Source organism: Hemiscyllium ocellatum, chromosome 18, assembly GCF_020745735.1.
Source record: "Hemiscyllium ocellatum isolate sHemOce1 chromosome 18, sHemOce1.pat.X.cur, whole genome shotgun sequence".
NCBI classification, from domain to species: Eukaryota; Metazoa; Chordata; class Chondrichthyes; order Orectolobiformes; family Hemiscylliidae; genus Hemiscyllium; species Hemiscyllium ocellatum.
Genome location: NC_083418.1, coordinates 8,961,875 through 8,978,028, shown reverse-complemented (window position 1 = coordinate 8,978,028; position 16,154 = coordinate 8,961,875). Strand labels below are relative to the sequence as shown.

The window sequence follows — 16,154 nt, the reverse complement described above, 5'->3', positions numbered from 1 at the left end:
TAAGGGGAATAGATAAGGTGAATAGCAAAGGTCTTTTCTCTGGGGTAGGTGAGTTCAAAACTAGGGGATTTTTTTTTTTAAGGTGAGAGGAGGAAGGCTTAAAAGGGAGCTGAAGGGCGACATCTTCACAGAGTGTGTGGAATGAACCATTAAGGGAAGTGGTAGGTGCAGATAGAATTAAAACATTTAAAAGACACTTGGTAGATGAATAAGAAAGGTTTGGAAATATATGGGCCAAATGCAGGTGAAGTGGGACTAGTTTAATTTAGGATTAAGGCTGGCATGGATGAATTGAACTGAAGAGTCTATTTCTGTGCTGGATGACGATGTCAGAGCAAGGGAAGGATTATTAATCTTTTAGTAGAAAGTGAGGACTGCAGATGCTGGAGATCAGAGCTGAAAATGTGTTGCTGGAAAAGCGCAGCAGGCCAGGCAGCTTCCAAGGAACAGGAGAATCGACGTTTCGAGCATGAGCCCTTCTTCAGGAAATCATTATTCAGGAAGGATTATTAATCTACTAGAATGTGACACAAGTCCCCTCTCTCGCCTTCCTGCCTGTGATGACACAAATTTGATCCTTTGAAAGTCTCAGAGTTACAGAAGGTTTGCTCACACATAGTCAGCGCTGGCAGGTGCTTTCCCCATGCCTTCGAAAATCAAAAGGACAGACAAAAACACAGAAGGGAGTGGAATTATGTAGAAAGGTGCATTTATTATTTGACAATTTACATTAGGTGTGGGCTTCATATCAAATAAAAAATCGAAATCACTCGGTTGGCTACTAATCGACAGATCCAACAAGTGATCCAAGTCAGCAGTACAACATACCCTGAACAGTTCAGGGGTTGGTCTCCAATAACAGGGGAGTTCAGAAACAGTGTGGAGAGCAGCTGCAAGTCACACTTTGCACAATATGATCCAGGATTGTAGATAACAAGGAGACTGAGGGTTTAAGGGGAGAATGGGGCTGAGAAACGTATCAGCGGCGATTGAATGGTGGAGCAGACTCGATGGGCTGAATGGCCTAATTTCTGCTCCTATGTCTTATAGTCTCTGACACAGAGAGCGAGAGCTGGGCTCTGACACAGGCAGAGACCGAGAGCTGGGCTCTGACACAGACAGAGACCGAGAGCTGGGCTCTGAAACAGACTGAGAGAGCGAGAGCTGGGCTCTGACACAGACTGAGAGAGCGAGAGCTGGGCTCTGACACAGACTGAGAGAGCGAGAGCTGGGCTCTGACACAGACTGAGAGACCGAGAGCTGGGCTCTGACACAGACTGAGAGACTGAGAGCTGGGCTCTGACACAGACTGAGAGACCGAGAGCTGGGCTCTGACACAGACTGAGAGACCGAGAGCTGGGCTCTGACACAGACTGAGAGACCGAGAGCTGGGCTCTGACACAGACTGAGAGACCGAGAGCTGGGCTCTGACACAGACTGAGAGAGAGCGAGAGCTGGGCTCTGACACAGACTGAGAGAGCGAGAGCTGGGCTCTGACACAGACTGAGAGAGCGAGAGCTGGGCTCTGACACAGACTGAGAGAGCGAGAGCTGGGCTCTGACACAGACTGAGAGAGCGAGAGCTGGGCTCTGACACAGACTGTGAGAGCGAGAGCTGGGCTCTGACACAGACTGAGAGAGCGAGAGCTGGGCTCTGACACAGACTGTGAGAGCAAAAGCTGGGCTCTGACACAGACTGTGAGAGACCGAGAGCTGGGCTCTGACACAGACTGTGAGACCGAGAGCTGGGCTCTGACACAGACTGAGAGAGCGAGAGCTGGGCTCTGACACAGACTGAGAGAGCGAGAGCTGGGCTCTGACACAGACTGTGAGAGACCGAGAGCTGGGCTCTGACACAGACTGTGAGACCGAGAGCTGGGCTCTGACACAGACTGTGAGACCGAGAGCTGGGCTCTGACACAGACTGAGAGAGCGAGAGCTGGGCTCTGACACAGACTGAGAGACTGAGAGCTGGGCTCTGACACAGACTGTGAGAGCAAAAGCTGGGCTCTGACACAAACTGAGAGACCGCGAGATGGGCTCTTTCTCTCAGTTTTAGGAAGAGGCACTCAACAGGATCTGTTGATGGTCCAAGCTATATATAATGCTGGTTAAGGAGGTGATTGAGAACAGCACAAATTACTTTTGAAGGCATTGGTGACAGGGCCCAGTTAACCCCAGTTGTAAAAATATATCTTCTGCCAAACTGGTAAATATTCCATCAGTGGACCTGGAAGAGAGAAACAGGAGCATCATAGATCAAAAACATTGCTCTACGTGCTCCCAGACCCACACCCCTAGCACCCCATATCCATCAGACATGCTCCTCCCTGCTCCAGTCTCAGGTTTGTGCTGGAAACCTCTAGGAGTCCTGTTCACTCCCTCCCGCATCTCTACACTGCTCCAGAGGTACAGACAAGAGGAGGAACAATCACACAGGAGAAATACATATGTACTCACGAGCCACCAGACTGACTCCAGGAACATAGTCAGCGAGGATCCGGAGCAGGAAGAGGATCTTAGTCCTGGAATGAGAAACACAGCAAGAAGTGAGGGAGAGGCAGCTATTGATGTAGACTGAAATGTCAGCAGGGATCCAGACATCCCTCTGTGCCCTGTGGACAGGGGTTCAGTTACCCCCCTCCCCTCCCCAGAGTCCTGTGGACAGAGTTCAGTAACCTCCCCCCCCACCCCCACCCCAGGGTCCTGTGGACAGGGGTTCAGTAACCTCCCCCCCACCCCCACCCCAGGGTCCTGTGGACAGGGACGCAGTTCCCCTCAACCCCACACATCCCCAGAGTCCTGTAGACAGGGGCTCAGCTCCCCCCCCCCATCACCACAGTTCTATGGACAGGGGTTCAGTTACACCCCAAACCCAAAGTCCTATGGACAGGGGTTCAGTTACCCTCCCCCCCCTCCCCAGAGTCCTGTGGACAGGGGCTCAGTTACCCTCCCACCCCTCCTAGAGTCCTGTGGACAGAGTTCCAGTTACAGAGCAGTGCCCTGTATACAGGGTTCCAGATACCCCACAATGTTCTGGAGGCAGAGCTCCAGATATCCGCGAGTGTCAGAGGGCATTGGTGAGAAGTGATCAAGGTGGATTCTGGGACTAGTCGGCTCAGTGACCGTAACTGAGAAGGGGTTAGCAGATATACATTTGGTTGCTCAGGAACCATGTTTGCAGACTGCATAGGGAGTGCCTCGAGAGAGAGATGAAGTGCTTATTTTACCTGAGCCATCTTCTGCTTCACCTGGAGATCAAAGATGGACCATGTCCACAGGGATACCATGTACTAAGCTCTGGACAAGGAGAGGAAGAATGTACTCAATGTTGCCCTCATCCTGATGGCCACTGTTGTGTGCCTGTATCAAGCTGTGCTTAGATCCTTGTCTACACACCAAGTGTCACTACGAGCTACGTTTCTACCTGTCCTTGGTGTTATGAAGGATGGGTTTGGTCTTGATGTCATGGACGCTCCAATAATTGGACCATTCTGTACCACCTTTGTGGAAAAATGTGTAAAGGAAAACACCTTTGACCACAAGTTCAACAAAAGGTGGTCAGCACGTAATGTCTATGAGGGAGAAGGAGGGGCTGGAATCTGTCTGGTGGTTCTCTCAGCAGAATATCAAAACTATTTGGCAGAATGCCTCATCACCCGAACTTCCAACAAGCACCAAGGCAGAGCTTGGCTGGTGGTGAGAAGGGCCATGCTGTGAGATCCTCCATGCACACCTGGGCTCTCTCCGCCCTTGACGTGGCAGGGCTGGTGAAGAGACTATCACACATCTCCATCTGGAATGTGCCTTTGTAAAGAAGGTCTGCAGAGAGATGTGGTGGTTTCTGTCAAGATTCATCCAGAGCAATCCATGAAGCAGGACCGTGTGCTCTACAGGCTGTTCCCTGGGATGCACACCGGGCAAACATTGACTGTGCCTGGAGGACCATCAACTTGGTGAAATACGCTCCTAGGTCTGCCCAAACCTTGGTCTTGCAGTGTAAAAAGTTGACCGGCACACTGCAAGATCCAGGACTATGTGCTGAGGGACATACTAAAGCTTGGGACACCTGGTGCCATGCTATCTCAGGTATAGAGAGGGTCTGTTCAGTTATCAGACCCTCTCTCTGTGTCAATGTATGTAAATAGTGTGGACAATTGAGGCCTGTACAACAGCAGCAGGTGCATCTAAACTGGAGAGGTAGCAATATCCGAGTAAATAAGAAATGTCTTTGAAATTTTGCAACTGCAGGGAATGTCAAATTCAAATGTTTGTTTTTCTTGATATGCAAAGCTGTACAGAATTGCTTTAGTACCTGTGAACGTACATAAAGACTTTTATGAATAAAGTATATTTTAGCAATTTAAAAGAATTATTACTTTTTGTCATTGTGGTCTACTTGGAATGGAAAGCAGCAGTGAGGGTCCTAAGTTTGGTAACAACTGGGTATGGCTATGTAATCCGTCCCTGGATTATTGTCTACAGTTGATAAGGGTCACAGTGGCAGGAGAACTCGGCTCCGTGGAATGTTCCTGCTGCAATATGTGGAAAACCAGGGACCATTGTGACCACATATGCAGGACATGCATTCAGCTGCAGCTCCACTTGGAGTGGCTGGAACTGTGGATCGATTCACTTTACAGCATCCAGGAGGTTGGGAATATTGTTGATAGCATGCTAATGAGCTGGTCATACTATTAATAAGGCCTACATAGAGAAGTGTTGGGTGAACACCAGAAAGATGAATAAGTGTGAGAAGGCAGGTGGAGGTGTCTCTGTGGCTATTCCCTTCTCAAACAGGTATACCGTTTTGGATAGTGTTGGGGGTGGGGGAGGGGTGAAAAACTCTCGAGGGAAAGGAGCAGGGCATCACGATTGGCACTGCAGAATGGGCCGAAGTGTAGGCGAGCGGTAGTTAAAAAGAGAATCTGTGGTACAGGTAAGGGTATAGGTAGGTGTTTCTCTGGTTGCAAGAAAGACTCCAGGATGGTGTTTCCTCCCTTGTGCCAGAGTCAAGGATGTCTCTGAGTGGGTATAGGACATTCTCAAAAAGGAGGGTGGGCAGCCAGAGTTCCATACTGTTACAAATGACATAGGCAGAACGAGAGAAGCGGTCCTGCAAAGGGAGTTGAGGCAATTAGGGAGGAAATAGAAAAGCAGGACATCGAAGGACTACCTCCTGCCAGTGAAATTAGCAGCAGGAAGACAGTACAGTTTATTACATGGTTAAAGAGTTGGTGTAGGAGGGAAGGCTGTAGATATGTGGATCGTTGGGATGTCTTTCTGGGCAACTGATGCCTGTAAAAGAACAGCACGTGCATCTAAACTGGAGGGGTACCAATATCCTGGCAGGAAGGTCTGCTAGTGCCACTCGGGAGTGGTTAGCACTGCTGCCTCACAGCGCCAGAGACCCGGGTTCGATTCCTGACTCAGGCGACTGACTGTGTGGAGTTTGCGCGTTCTCCCCGTGTCTGCGTGGGTTTCCTCCGGGTACTCCGGTTTCCTCCCACAGTCCAAAGATGTGCGGGTCAGGTGAATTGGCCATGCTAAATTGCCCGTAGTGTTACGTAAGGGGTAAATGTAGGGGTATGGGTGGGTTGCGCTTCGGCGGGTCGGTATGGACTTGTTGGGCCGAAGGGCCTGTTTCCACACTGTAAGTAATCTAATCTAATCTAAAAAAAAACCTGGTGTGTCCGGGAGAGAGCCACAGCAGTAGGGCAACAAGCAAAATAATCAAGGAGTAATCTGAGACTAAGTCCAGGAAAGCTAAGAGGAAGATCAAGCTGGAACTTTGCAGAATGCAACAGGCCTGACAGTGTATTTATTTTTATGCAAGAAATATGACAGATGAACTTACAACATGGTTAAATATATATTAGACTTTCCTATAGCCATTACAAAGACTTGGTTGAGAGAGGGACAAGATCAGCTGCTTAACGTTCCCGGATTTCAATGTGTTAAGCGAGATAGATGTGGGGAAGATGTGTTACTGATAAGGCAGAATATCACAGCCGTACTGAGGGAGGACCTCTTGGAGGCCTTATCCAGCAAGGCCTTATGGACAGATCTCAGGAATAGAAAAGGGTGCAATCACTTTGATGGGGTTATACTACAGGCCTCCCAATAGCCAGCAAGAGATAGAAGGACAGATGTGTGGGCACATTATGGAAAAATGTGAAAACAACAGGGTTGTTGATGTTGGGCATTTAACTTCCTCTATACTGACTGGGACTCCCTTAGCAACAGAGGCTTGGATTGGGGTGGAGGTCTAGGTATATCGAGAACAGGTTTTTGAAACTCTATGTGAATAGTCCAATTAGGGAAGAGGCCATGTTAGAACTGGTACTGGGAAATGAGCCTGGTCAGGTGATTGAAATCTCAGTGGGGGAGCATTTCGGGAACAGGGACCATAATTCTGTAAGCTTTAGGTTGTGGATAAGGATAAGAATAGTCCTTAGGCGAAAGTATTAAGTTGGGGGAAGATATTAGGCAACATTATTAGACAAGAACTAGGGAATATAGCTGGTGGGACAGCTGTTGAGGATAAATCTACATCTGGCAAGTGGGAATCCTTTAAAAGCTGGTTGATCACAGTTCAGGACCAGCATGTTCCTCTGAAAATGAAAGATAAGGGTGGCAAGATCCAAGAACTTTGGATGACAAGACAAATTGGAAGACAAGGAGGAGGAAACGTACATAAGGATTAGGAAACTGAAGACAGAAAGCCCTCAAATAAACAGAAAGGTAGCAGGAAATATACCACCCAGTGTCCTGTAGACAGGGCTCCAGATGGAATTCTACTCTTGGTAAATAGAGCTCAAGAGAAACCCAGTAAAGTGAAAACCTTCTCCAGTGCCCTGCAAAGAGGGGCCCAGCTCCACACCACAGCCCTAGCACAGAAAGTGGTGACTCACTCTGAGTAACGGTCATAGAATGGAGATCGCAGTAAGTAGTACAGTAACAGGAAGGTCCTTCGACGCAGTTCAGCACGTTCAGTCTGTCTCATGTCCTTTGGATCCCGCATCAAACTCAAGCTGTGGGAAATACACCAGTTATAGATACATTACAATAGGTCAGTATAACTCTGACCCTGGTTAACAGGCCAGTGCAGTAGTGTCAGTATAACTCTCATCCCAGTCAACAGACAGTGTCTTGGTGTCAGTATAGCTCTGATCCCAGCTAACAGGTGTGTGCGCTGGTGTCAGTATAACTCTCATTCCGATCAACAGGTCGGTGTGTTGGTGTCAGTATAGCTCTGATCCCAGTTAACAAGTCGGTGCACTGCTGTCAGTAAAACTCTCGTTCTGATCAACAGGTCAGCGTGTTGGTGTCAGTCTAATTCAGATTCCGGTTAACAGGTTTGTGTACTGGTGTCAATATAGCTCTCATTCTGGTTAACAGGTCGGTATGCTGGTGACAGTATAACTCTGACCCTGGGTCACAGCTCAGTGCACTATACATCAACTCCACTCACACAGTTTGCATGTTGACTTTATATCCTATGCCTACCACTCACCTTGCAATATCCACAATGCCAGAAAGGAGCCATGGCTTCCAGGATTTCTGTCCCCATATTCCTAATGCCAGCACTGGGAGCTTGGGATAAGGAAGGTAACTCATTCTGGCTTATTTATACTCAGGTCTGGGAGAAGTGAGGAATAGCCTGTTCATATATGATCATGAAGAATATGAAACACCTTTTCCTGTGGCTATTTGACAGATCGGAGAGGCGGATGGCTCCTACCTCTTCCTGTATACCAAGCCTGGGTGCTGAACCACCTCCTCCTAATCCTTGCATAAATATACCTCCAGCTGTTCTTTAGTAACAGCCTCCAGATTCTGAATGGCCACCTCTTGTTCCTGTGCCATGGGAAATAAACGACCTACTCCTGTTCCTATGTAAGCATCGAGGAGGCGAAGAGGCTGCAGTGTAAACACCAAGGTTGAACAGCCTTCTGGCTCTTTAGTGTAGGATACGGTGCACCAGTGGGCGGGTGATGTACAGTGACTCGGCCAGTATTTCCTGCTGGGTGAGGATGGTTGGAGGGTGCTGGGTTCCTGCCTGTGAGATCCATTGTCTCTGTTCCTCTTGAGGACTCCCCCAGTGACGGAGCTGCAGGGCTGGAGCTGAAAGAACAATCTCAATGTTACCTTGTCCAATAGAGACTGCACAAACATCTCTAACGCCAAACACCAACGGGTGAGTGCCACTCAGGTAGACGGGGAGAGTTGCACTGCTGGAGGAGACACCTTCCAGAGGTACGGTCTGCACAGAAAACCATAAAGCTCCTGGGGTCCTGAAAAATGTTTACCCGCTACACTGACCCTCTGGCAAGGCAGCACTAGCTCAGTAGTTGTTGATAGCAAAGCGGATGGTCTCAGGCTACAGTCTGACATCGATCAACTGGTAAATTGGGCCAAGCAATGGCATATGGAAGTTAATGCTGGTAAGTGCAAGGTGATGCATTTTTGGAAAACGAACATGGGAAGGATTTATAAAATAAATTGTCGGTCCCTAGGGTGTACTGGGGATCAAAGGCACCTTGGTGTATATGTCCATAGATCTTCAAAGGTGTCTGCTCAGCAAGAGTGGTGAAGAATGCTTGCCTTCATTAGCCAAGTATTGCTACAATTTTATTAAACATTGCATAGACCGTAGATGGAATAGTCGATGTGGAATGTCACCAACTAGCGGAAGGACATGATTGCACTGGACAGGGTACACAAGAGATTCACCAGGAGGTTACCTGGTGGATGGAAAGTCTCAGTTACCAGAGACTGGATGGGCTGGATTTGTTTTCCCTGGAGCAAAAGAAGCTGAGGGGGAGGGTGATTGGGGTATACAGATTTATGGGATTCATAGACAAGTTAGATCATGAGAATTATTTTCCCCATAGCAGATATGTCTAAGACCTGAGAGTTAGGAGGTAATCTGAAGGAAGATATTTTTACCCGGAGATAGTAGAAATATGGAACGAGCTGCCTGAGAGGGTGGTGGAGGTAGATACTCTTGCAACATTTAAGCAACAAGTGAACAGGTACTTAAAATGCCAGGGCATTGTAGGCTATAGACCAAGTGCAGGTAAATGGGATTTGTGTAGTTCACCAAGGACCTGTTTCTATGCTATACGACTCTATAATCTTGAGAGGGGACAGTACTGGACTTAACTTTAGGTAACAAAGCCGGGTAAGTGATTGAGAGTATTTTGCAGACAATGGTCATAACTCCATCAGATTCAAGATTGTTATGGAAACAGAGAAGGATGGGTTGAAATCAAAGTACTCAAGTGGGCGAAGGCTGATTTTAACAAGATCAAATATGATTTGGTCAGAGTGAACCGTGAGCAAGATATTTTTAGACAAATGTCTTAGAATTGTGGGATGCATTTCAGAAGGAAAAATGGAGAGTACATGATCAACATGTTCCAAAAGAGTGAGACTAGCAAATCCTGCAAACCGTGGATAACAGGGGATATACTGCATCGGACTAAGAGAGAATGGGAGCTTTATGGCAGATAGTGAGGGCTCATAACAGCAGGAGCCATAGGAGAGTATAAAATGTGCAAGGGAGAACTCAAAAGGGAGATCAGGAAAGCCGAAAGGATACTAGCGGTAAAATAAAGGTAGATGAAGTTATTTTACAAGTACATTAAGGGTAAAAGGATAATGAGGGAAAGAACAGGACCCATGAGGTCCATAATGATAATCTGTGCACAGAGCTAGGGAATGTAAACAGGATTCTATATGAATAATTTGAGTTGTTGTTCATGAATGAGAGGGATGATATGGATATAGAAATCAGGGAGAAGGTCTGTGGTACAATTAAAGTTATTAGCATCGACAGAGAGGAGGTTCTGAGTGGTTTGGCAGCCTTAAAACTAGTTATGTCTCCAGGGCTAGATGAAATGTGTCCCACAGGGAGGAAATAGCAGAGATGTTTGTGAAAATGTTCAATTCTCCTCTGGCCACAGGAGCAGTGCCAGAGCACTGGAGGACAGCCATTATTCAAAAAGGGAGCAAGGAATAAACGAGGAAACTACAGGCCAGGCAGTCTAACTGTGTTGTGAGGAAATAGGAAGCAATTCTGAGGAATAGAATGAATCAATATTTGGAGAGCTAGGGATTAACCAAGAAGAGTTGGTATACGGGAAGGTGGTGGCTTAGTGGTATTATTGCTAAACTATTCGTCCAGGGACACAGGCAATGTTCCAGGGACCCAGGTCCAAATCTTGCCAGGGGAGATTGTGGAACTTGAATTCAATACAAAACAAAAATCTGGAACTAAGAATCTACTGATGACCATGAAATCATTGTCGATTGTCGGGAAAACCCATCTGGTTCAGTCGTGTCCATCAGGGAATGAAATCTGCCATCCTCACTTGGTCTGGGCCTATGTGTGATTTCAGACCAATGGCAATGTGGTTGACTCTCAGTTGCCCTCTGAAATGGCCTAGAGAGCCAGCCAGTTGTACCAATTGCTCACTACCTCTTTATCCAGGGCAATCAGGGATACGTAATAAATGCTGGCCAGCCAGCGACACCCACATCCGACAAAAATGAATAACTAGTGGGCAGCACGGTGGCACAGTGGTTAGCACCGCTGCCTCACAGCGCTAGAGACCCGGGTTCAATTGGCGACAGACTGTGTGGAGTTTGCACATTCTCCCCGTGTCTGCATGGGTTTCCTCCGGGTGCTCCGGTTTCCTCCCACAGATGTGCGGGTTAGGTGAATTGGCCATGCTAAATTGCCCGTAGTGTTAGTTAAGGGGTAAATGTAGGGGTATGGATGGGTTGCGCTTCGGCGGGTCGGTGTGGACTTGATGGGCCGAAGGGCCTGTTTCCACACTGTAAGTAATCTAAAAAAAACCAACAGCAGAAATGGTTTTTGTAAGGGGGGGATGCTCGTGTCTGATCAACTTGATTGAGCTTATTTGAAGAGATGACCAGGCATGTGGATGAGGACAATGCTTTTGCTACCACCTACTTGGACTTCAGCAAGGCTTTTTACAAGGTCCCGCATGACTGAAAATGTGTTGCTGGAAAAGCGCAGCAGGTCAGGCAGCATCCAAGGAGCAGGAGAATCGACGTTTCGGGCATGAGCCCTTTGCCTGACGTGCTGCTTTTCCAGCAACACATTTTCAGTTTCGATCTCCAGCATCTGCAGTCCTCACTTTCTCCTAGAAGGTCCTGCATGGGTCAGCCCATGGGATCCAAGGAAATTTGACAAACTGGAAACACAATTGGTTGGGCGGCAGGAAGCAGAGGGGTATTATTCCCGAGTCCAGTGGAGTCACACAGGGATCAGTGTTGGGGCCCTTGCTGTTTGTGGCTTATATTAATGATCTAAGGTTGAATGGAGGACATTCAGCCAATAAGTTCAGAGACTATTCAAAAGTTGATGAGCGGTAAATAATGAGAAGGATCGCCTTAGGCTAACAAGAGGATAGAGATGAGCTGGTCAGATGCAGTGAGCAGTAGCAAATAGGATTCAATCTGGATAAATAGTGCGTTTGGGCAGGACAGACAAACAAACAAACAAGGGAATACATGATGAATGGTCAGAAACTGGGAAGCATACAGAGCTTGGTGGATGAAATTGTTAAGAAGGCATATAGGATACTGGCCTTTAATAGTTGAGGCATAGAATTTATGAGCAGGGAGGTTATGCTGGAATTGTATATAATATTGGTGAGGCCACAGCTGGAGCGCTGTGCGCATTTCTGGAGTCCACATTTTAGGAGAAATGTGATAGCATTGGAGAGGGTGCAGAGAGGATGTTTCTTGGGCTGGAGACTTGCAGTTACAAAGAGAGATTGGATAGATTGGAGTTGTTTTCCCAAGAACAAAGGAGACAGAGATGGGACATGATTGAGATGTCGAAAATCATGAGGAGCACAGACAGGGTAAACAGGAAAAACCTTCTCCCCTTGATGGAGGGATCAATGCCCATAGATTGTAGGTAAGGGGCAGAGGTTTAGAGGAGATAAGAAAAAATAATTCACCCAAAGGGTGGTGGGAATCTGGAACTCACTGCGTCTCAGGGCAGTAGATGCAGGAACATTTAAGAAGTATTTACATGTGCACTTGTGATGCCCAAGCATACAAGGCTCTGGGCCAAAGGCTGGAAAATGGGATTAGAATAGTTTTTGATCAGTGCAGAAGCAGTGGGCAAAAGGACCTTTTACTGTGCTGTAGACCTCTCTGACACCCTTGGCATTGACTCTCCACCAGTGCAGCACTCCCTCAGCACTGACTCTCCGCCAGTGCAGTGCTCCCTTGGCACTGACCCTCCGCCAATGCAGTGCTCCCTTGGCACTGACTCTCCGCCAGTGCAGCACTCCCTCGGCACTGACCCTCCGCCAGTGCAGCGCTCCCTCGGCACTGACCCTCCGCCAGTGCAGCGCTCCCTCGGCACTGACCCTCCGCCAGTGCAGCGCTCCCTCGGCACTGACCCTCCGCCAGTGCAGCGCTCCCTCGGCACTGACCCTCCGCCAGTGCAGCGCTCCCTCGGCACTGACCCTCCGCCAGTGCAGCGCTCCCTCAGCACTGACCCTCCGCCAGTGCAGTGCTCCCTTGGCACTGACTCTCCGCCAGTGCAGCACTCCCTCGGCACTGACCCTCCGCCAGTGCAGCACTCCCTCGGCACTGACCCTCCGCCAGTGCAGTGCTCCCTCAGCACTGACTCTCCGCCAGTGCAGCACTCTCTCAGCACTGACCCTCCGCCAGTGCAGCACTCTCTCAGCACTGACCCTCCGCCAGTGCAGCGCTCTCTCAGCACTGACCCTCCGCCAGTGCAGCGCTCCCTCGGCACTGACCCTCCGCCAGTGCAGCGCTCCCTCAGCACTGACCCTCCGCCAGTGCAGCACTCCCTCGGCACTGACCCTCCGCCAGTGCAGCGCTCCCTCGGCACTGACCCTCCACCAGTGCAGCACTCCCTCGGCACTGACCCTCCGCCAGTGCAGCACTCCCTCGGCACTGACCCTCCGCCACTGCAGCGCTCTCTCGCACTGACCCTCCGCCAGTGCAGCCCTCCCTCGGCACTGACCCTCCGCCAGTGCAGCGCTCCCTCGGCACTGACCCTCCGCCAGTGCAGCACTCCCTCGGCACTGGCCCTCCGCCAGTGCAGCGCTCTCTCAGCACTGACCCTCCGCCAGTGCAGCACTCCCTCGGCACTGACCCTCCGCCAGTGCAGCGCTCCCTCAGCACTGACCCTCCGCCAGTGCAGCGCTCCCTCAGCACTGACCCTCCGCCAGTGCAGCGCTCCCTCGGCACTGACCCTCCGCCAGTGCAGCGCTCCCTCGGCACTGACCCTCCACCAGTGCAGCACTCCCTCGGCACTGACCCTCCGCCAGTGCAGCACTCCCTCGGCACTGACCCTCCGCCACTGCAGCGCTCTCTCGCACTGACCCTCCGCCAGTGCAGCCCTCCCTCGGCACTGACCCTCCGCCAGTGCAGCGCTCCCTCGGCACTGACCCTCCGCCAGTGCAGCTCTCCCTCGGCACTGGCCCTCCGCCAGTGCAGCGCTCTCTCAGCACTGACCCTCCGCCAGTGCACCACTCCCTCGGCACTGACCCTCCGCCAGTGCAGCGCTCCCTCAGCACTGACCCTCCGCCAGTGCAGCGCTCCCTCAGCACTGACCCTCCGCCAGTGCAGCGCTCCCTCAGCACTGACCCTCCGCCAGTGCAGCGCTCTCTCAGCACTGACCCTCCGCCAGTGCAGTGCTCCCTCAGCACTGACTCTCCGCCAGTGCAGCACTCTCTCAGCACTGACCCTCCGCCAGTGCAGCACTCTCTCAGCACTGACCCTCCGCCAGTGCAGCGCTCCCTCGGCACTGACCCTCCGCCAGTGCAGCGCTCCCTCAGCACTGACCCCCCGCCAGTGCAGCGCTCCCTCAGCACTGACCCTCCGCCAGTGCAGCGCTCCCTCAGCACTGACCCTCCGCCATTGCAGCGCTCTCTCAGCACTGACCCTCCGCCAGTGCAGTGCTCCCTCAACACTGACTCTCCGCCAGTGCAGCACTCTCTCAGCACTGACCCTCCGCCAGTGCAGTGCTCCCTCAGCACTGACTCTCCGCCAGTGCAGCACTCTCTCAGCACTGACCCTCCGCCAGTGCAGCACTCTCTCAGCACTGACCCTCCGCCAGTGCAGCGCTCCCTCGGCACTGACCCTCTGCCAGTGCAGTGCTCCCTCGGCACTGACCCTCTGCCAGTGCAGTGCTCCCTCGGCACTGACCCTCTGCCAGTGCAGTGCTCCCTCGGCACTGACCCTCCGCTAGTGCAGTGCTCCCTCGGCACTGACCCTCCGCCAGTGTAGCACTTTCTCAGTGCTGTGTTTTAGTAAGAAGCTGATCGTCAGTTCTTGTTCCTCAAATAGGAAGTGGAACTGACGGCCACAATTAAGAGCTCACCCAGTCAGCCATGACTGGATTTCGATGAGTAACAGCGAACCAAATTGAAGGCAGACACATGCACACTTTAGGAGCTGGAAAAGATGAATCACTCACTACTGTTGAGCATCCTGACTACTCTCTTGGAACGCTGTCCTATGAAGGCAGTCGATGTAGACTGTGAGGATACTTCAGCCTCTGCCACATTGTCTGTGAAATGAGAGTTTGACGAGATTGTGTTAAGTCCAACAATGCGGGGGGGGGGGCAGGGTGAGGAGGCAGCGGGTGACGGGGGGGAACTGGCTGAGGTAGGAAAAGGCAGGCGGGATGTCGAGTTGGGTAAGTGGGAGCTGAGGCCACAGAGAGATCATGGGAGATGAGAACAGAGCAATGGAGTGAGGGGAGAAGAGGGCATGAGAACTTTGGGGTGGCGGAATAGGGACGAATGCTGAGGAAGGTTTTTTGCAAAGGAGCAACAGGAAGGGGGCGGGTAGTGCTGAGCGCTATGGAGGAGCAGAGGGAAAAGATTTCAGATGGAGGACAAGTGGCCCATGGAAATGAGATGAGTTGCAGGGTAAGTGAACTCGCCTGTTTGTCTCCCTCATTATTTCCTCAGTATTACCATGTTCCTCTCAACAGCTGGGGGCTGCTCTCTCACCTTCACTGCAGCGCCTGTGCAGGTGTCTCTCTCTGTCCAGTGGTGTAATTGGGGGAGAAGTCTGGATTCCAGCCTTATACCAGTGCAGCAGCAGAATCCTCAGGGTTGCTCTGAGAGAGAGAGAGAAAAAAAAGGCCTCCTCTTGTCAGGAGATGAGTTACTAAAACATAGGTCCATAAACTAAAGTACAGAGATTTGCGGCTGAGAGAAAGGGCAGGTTAGCCTGGCCAGGAACTAGAAAGCGTGAATTGGGATGTTGGAATGAAGGAAGGAATCAGAGACAGGGAGCAAAGGGAATTTGGGTGTGGGTGATGTCCTGCTTTTATTTTTGGTAATGGTCACACATACTCAACTAACCTCAAACTGAATGGTTCTTCAAAAGCTGGTATTAGTATCAAATAAGCTGGTTTGGTTACATGTTAAAAATTTTACATGCATGATATTTTACAGAACTGCACTATGCCTTTATGAACTGCAGGCCATGTTAAATACCCATGTATGAAGCCAGCATTTTCTGTACTCCTTTCTGCACCTCCATACGAATTTCATGTGCTGTTATGACTCATTGAGATAGTGCACTGTAAATCAAGCTCTACCGTTCCCACGATTGTCGTAAAAGTCAAGGATTATAACAAGTACGAAGAGATTCCCCAATTTACCTGCTTTTCAGATCCAGGTTGACAGAAAGCGTGAACCAGGTTTCTATATCTATCAAAAACTACTATTTATTAGAAATAATTAGATTCTAGCTACAGGCAAACAGTGGCATATAACAGTGATAATTAGATCTGTAATCCCATTATAAACTCCCCTTTTACACAGACAGACAGACAGGCCAAAACATGGGTTATGGACAAAGGGAAAAAGCAGAAAAACAGTTCTGTGGTTCTCATCAAAAGCTTTGTTGATATGATTCTTACTCTGGTCAGGATGCTGCTTCTCAGTCATCCTGCTCTGGATGCTCCACTGGTTTGCAATATGCCAAGGGTGGTTGTTTCACTTATAAGAGTTTCTGACCGAACAATTAAAAGTCACAACTGACAGCAACTGCTGAAGGAAATGCAAAGTGTTTTCTTCAGGATTCAAATGGTTTCCTGCAGGGACCTGAGAG

General features: G+C 49.9%; 1 protein-coding gene across 1 annotated transcript in view; it reads right to left on the bottom strand.

Moving 5' to 3' along the window:
- Positions 1-692: 692 nt before the first annotated feature.
- pex16 (peroxisomal biogenesis factor 16) overlaps positions 693-16,154 on the bottom strand; it is a 39,277-nt gene continuing 23,815 nt past the window's right edge. The window contains exons 5-11 of the mRNA XM_060838679.1: positions 15,044-15,153; positions 14,503-14,595; positions 7,977-8,126; positions 7,516-7,588; positions 6,914-7,033; positions 2,460-2,524; positions 693-2,229 (exon numbers count right to left, since the gene is read on the bottom strand). Coding sequence (XP_060694662.1) covers positions 2,171-2,229; positions 2,460-2,524; positions 6,914-7,033; positions 7,516-7,588; positions 7,977-8,126; positions 14,503-14,595; positions 15,044-15,153 — 670 coding nt within the window. The 3' untranslated portion in view covers positions 693-2,170. The remainder of the gene's footprint in view (positions 2,230-2,459; positions 2,525-6,913; positions 7,034-7,515; positions 7,589-7,976; positions 8,127-14,502; positions 14,596-15,043; positions 15,154-16,154) is intronic.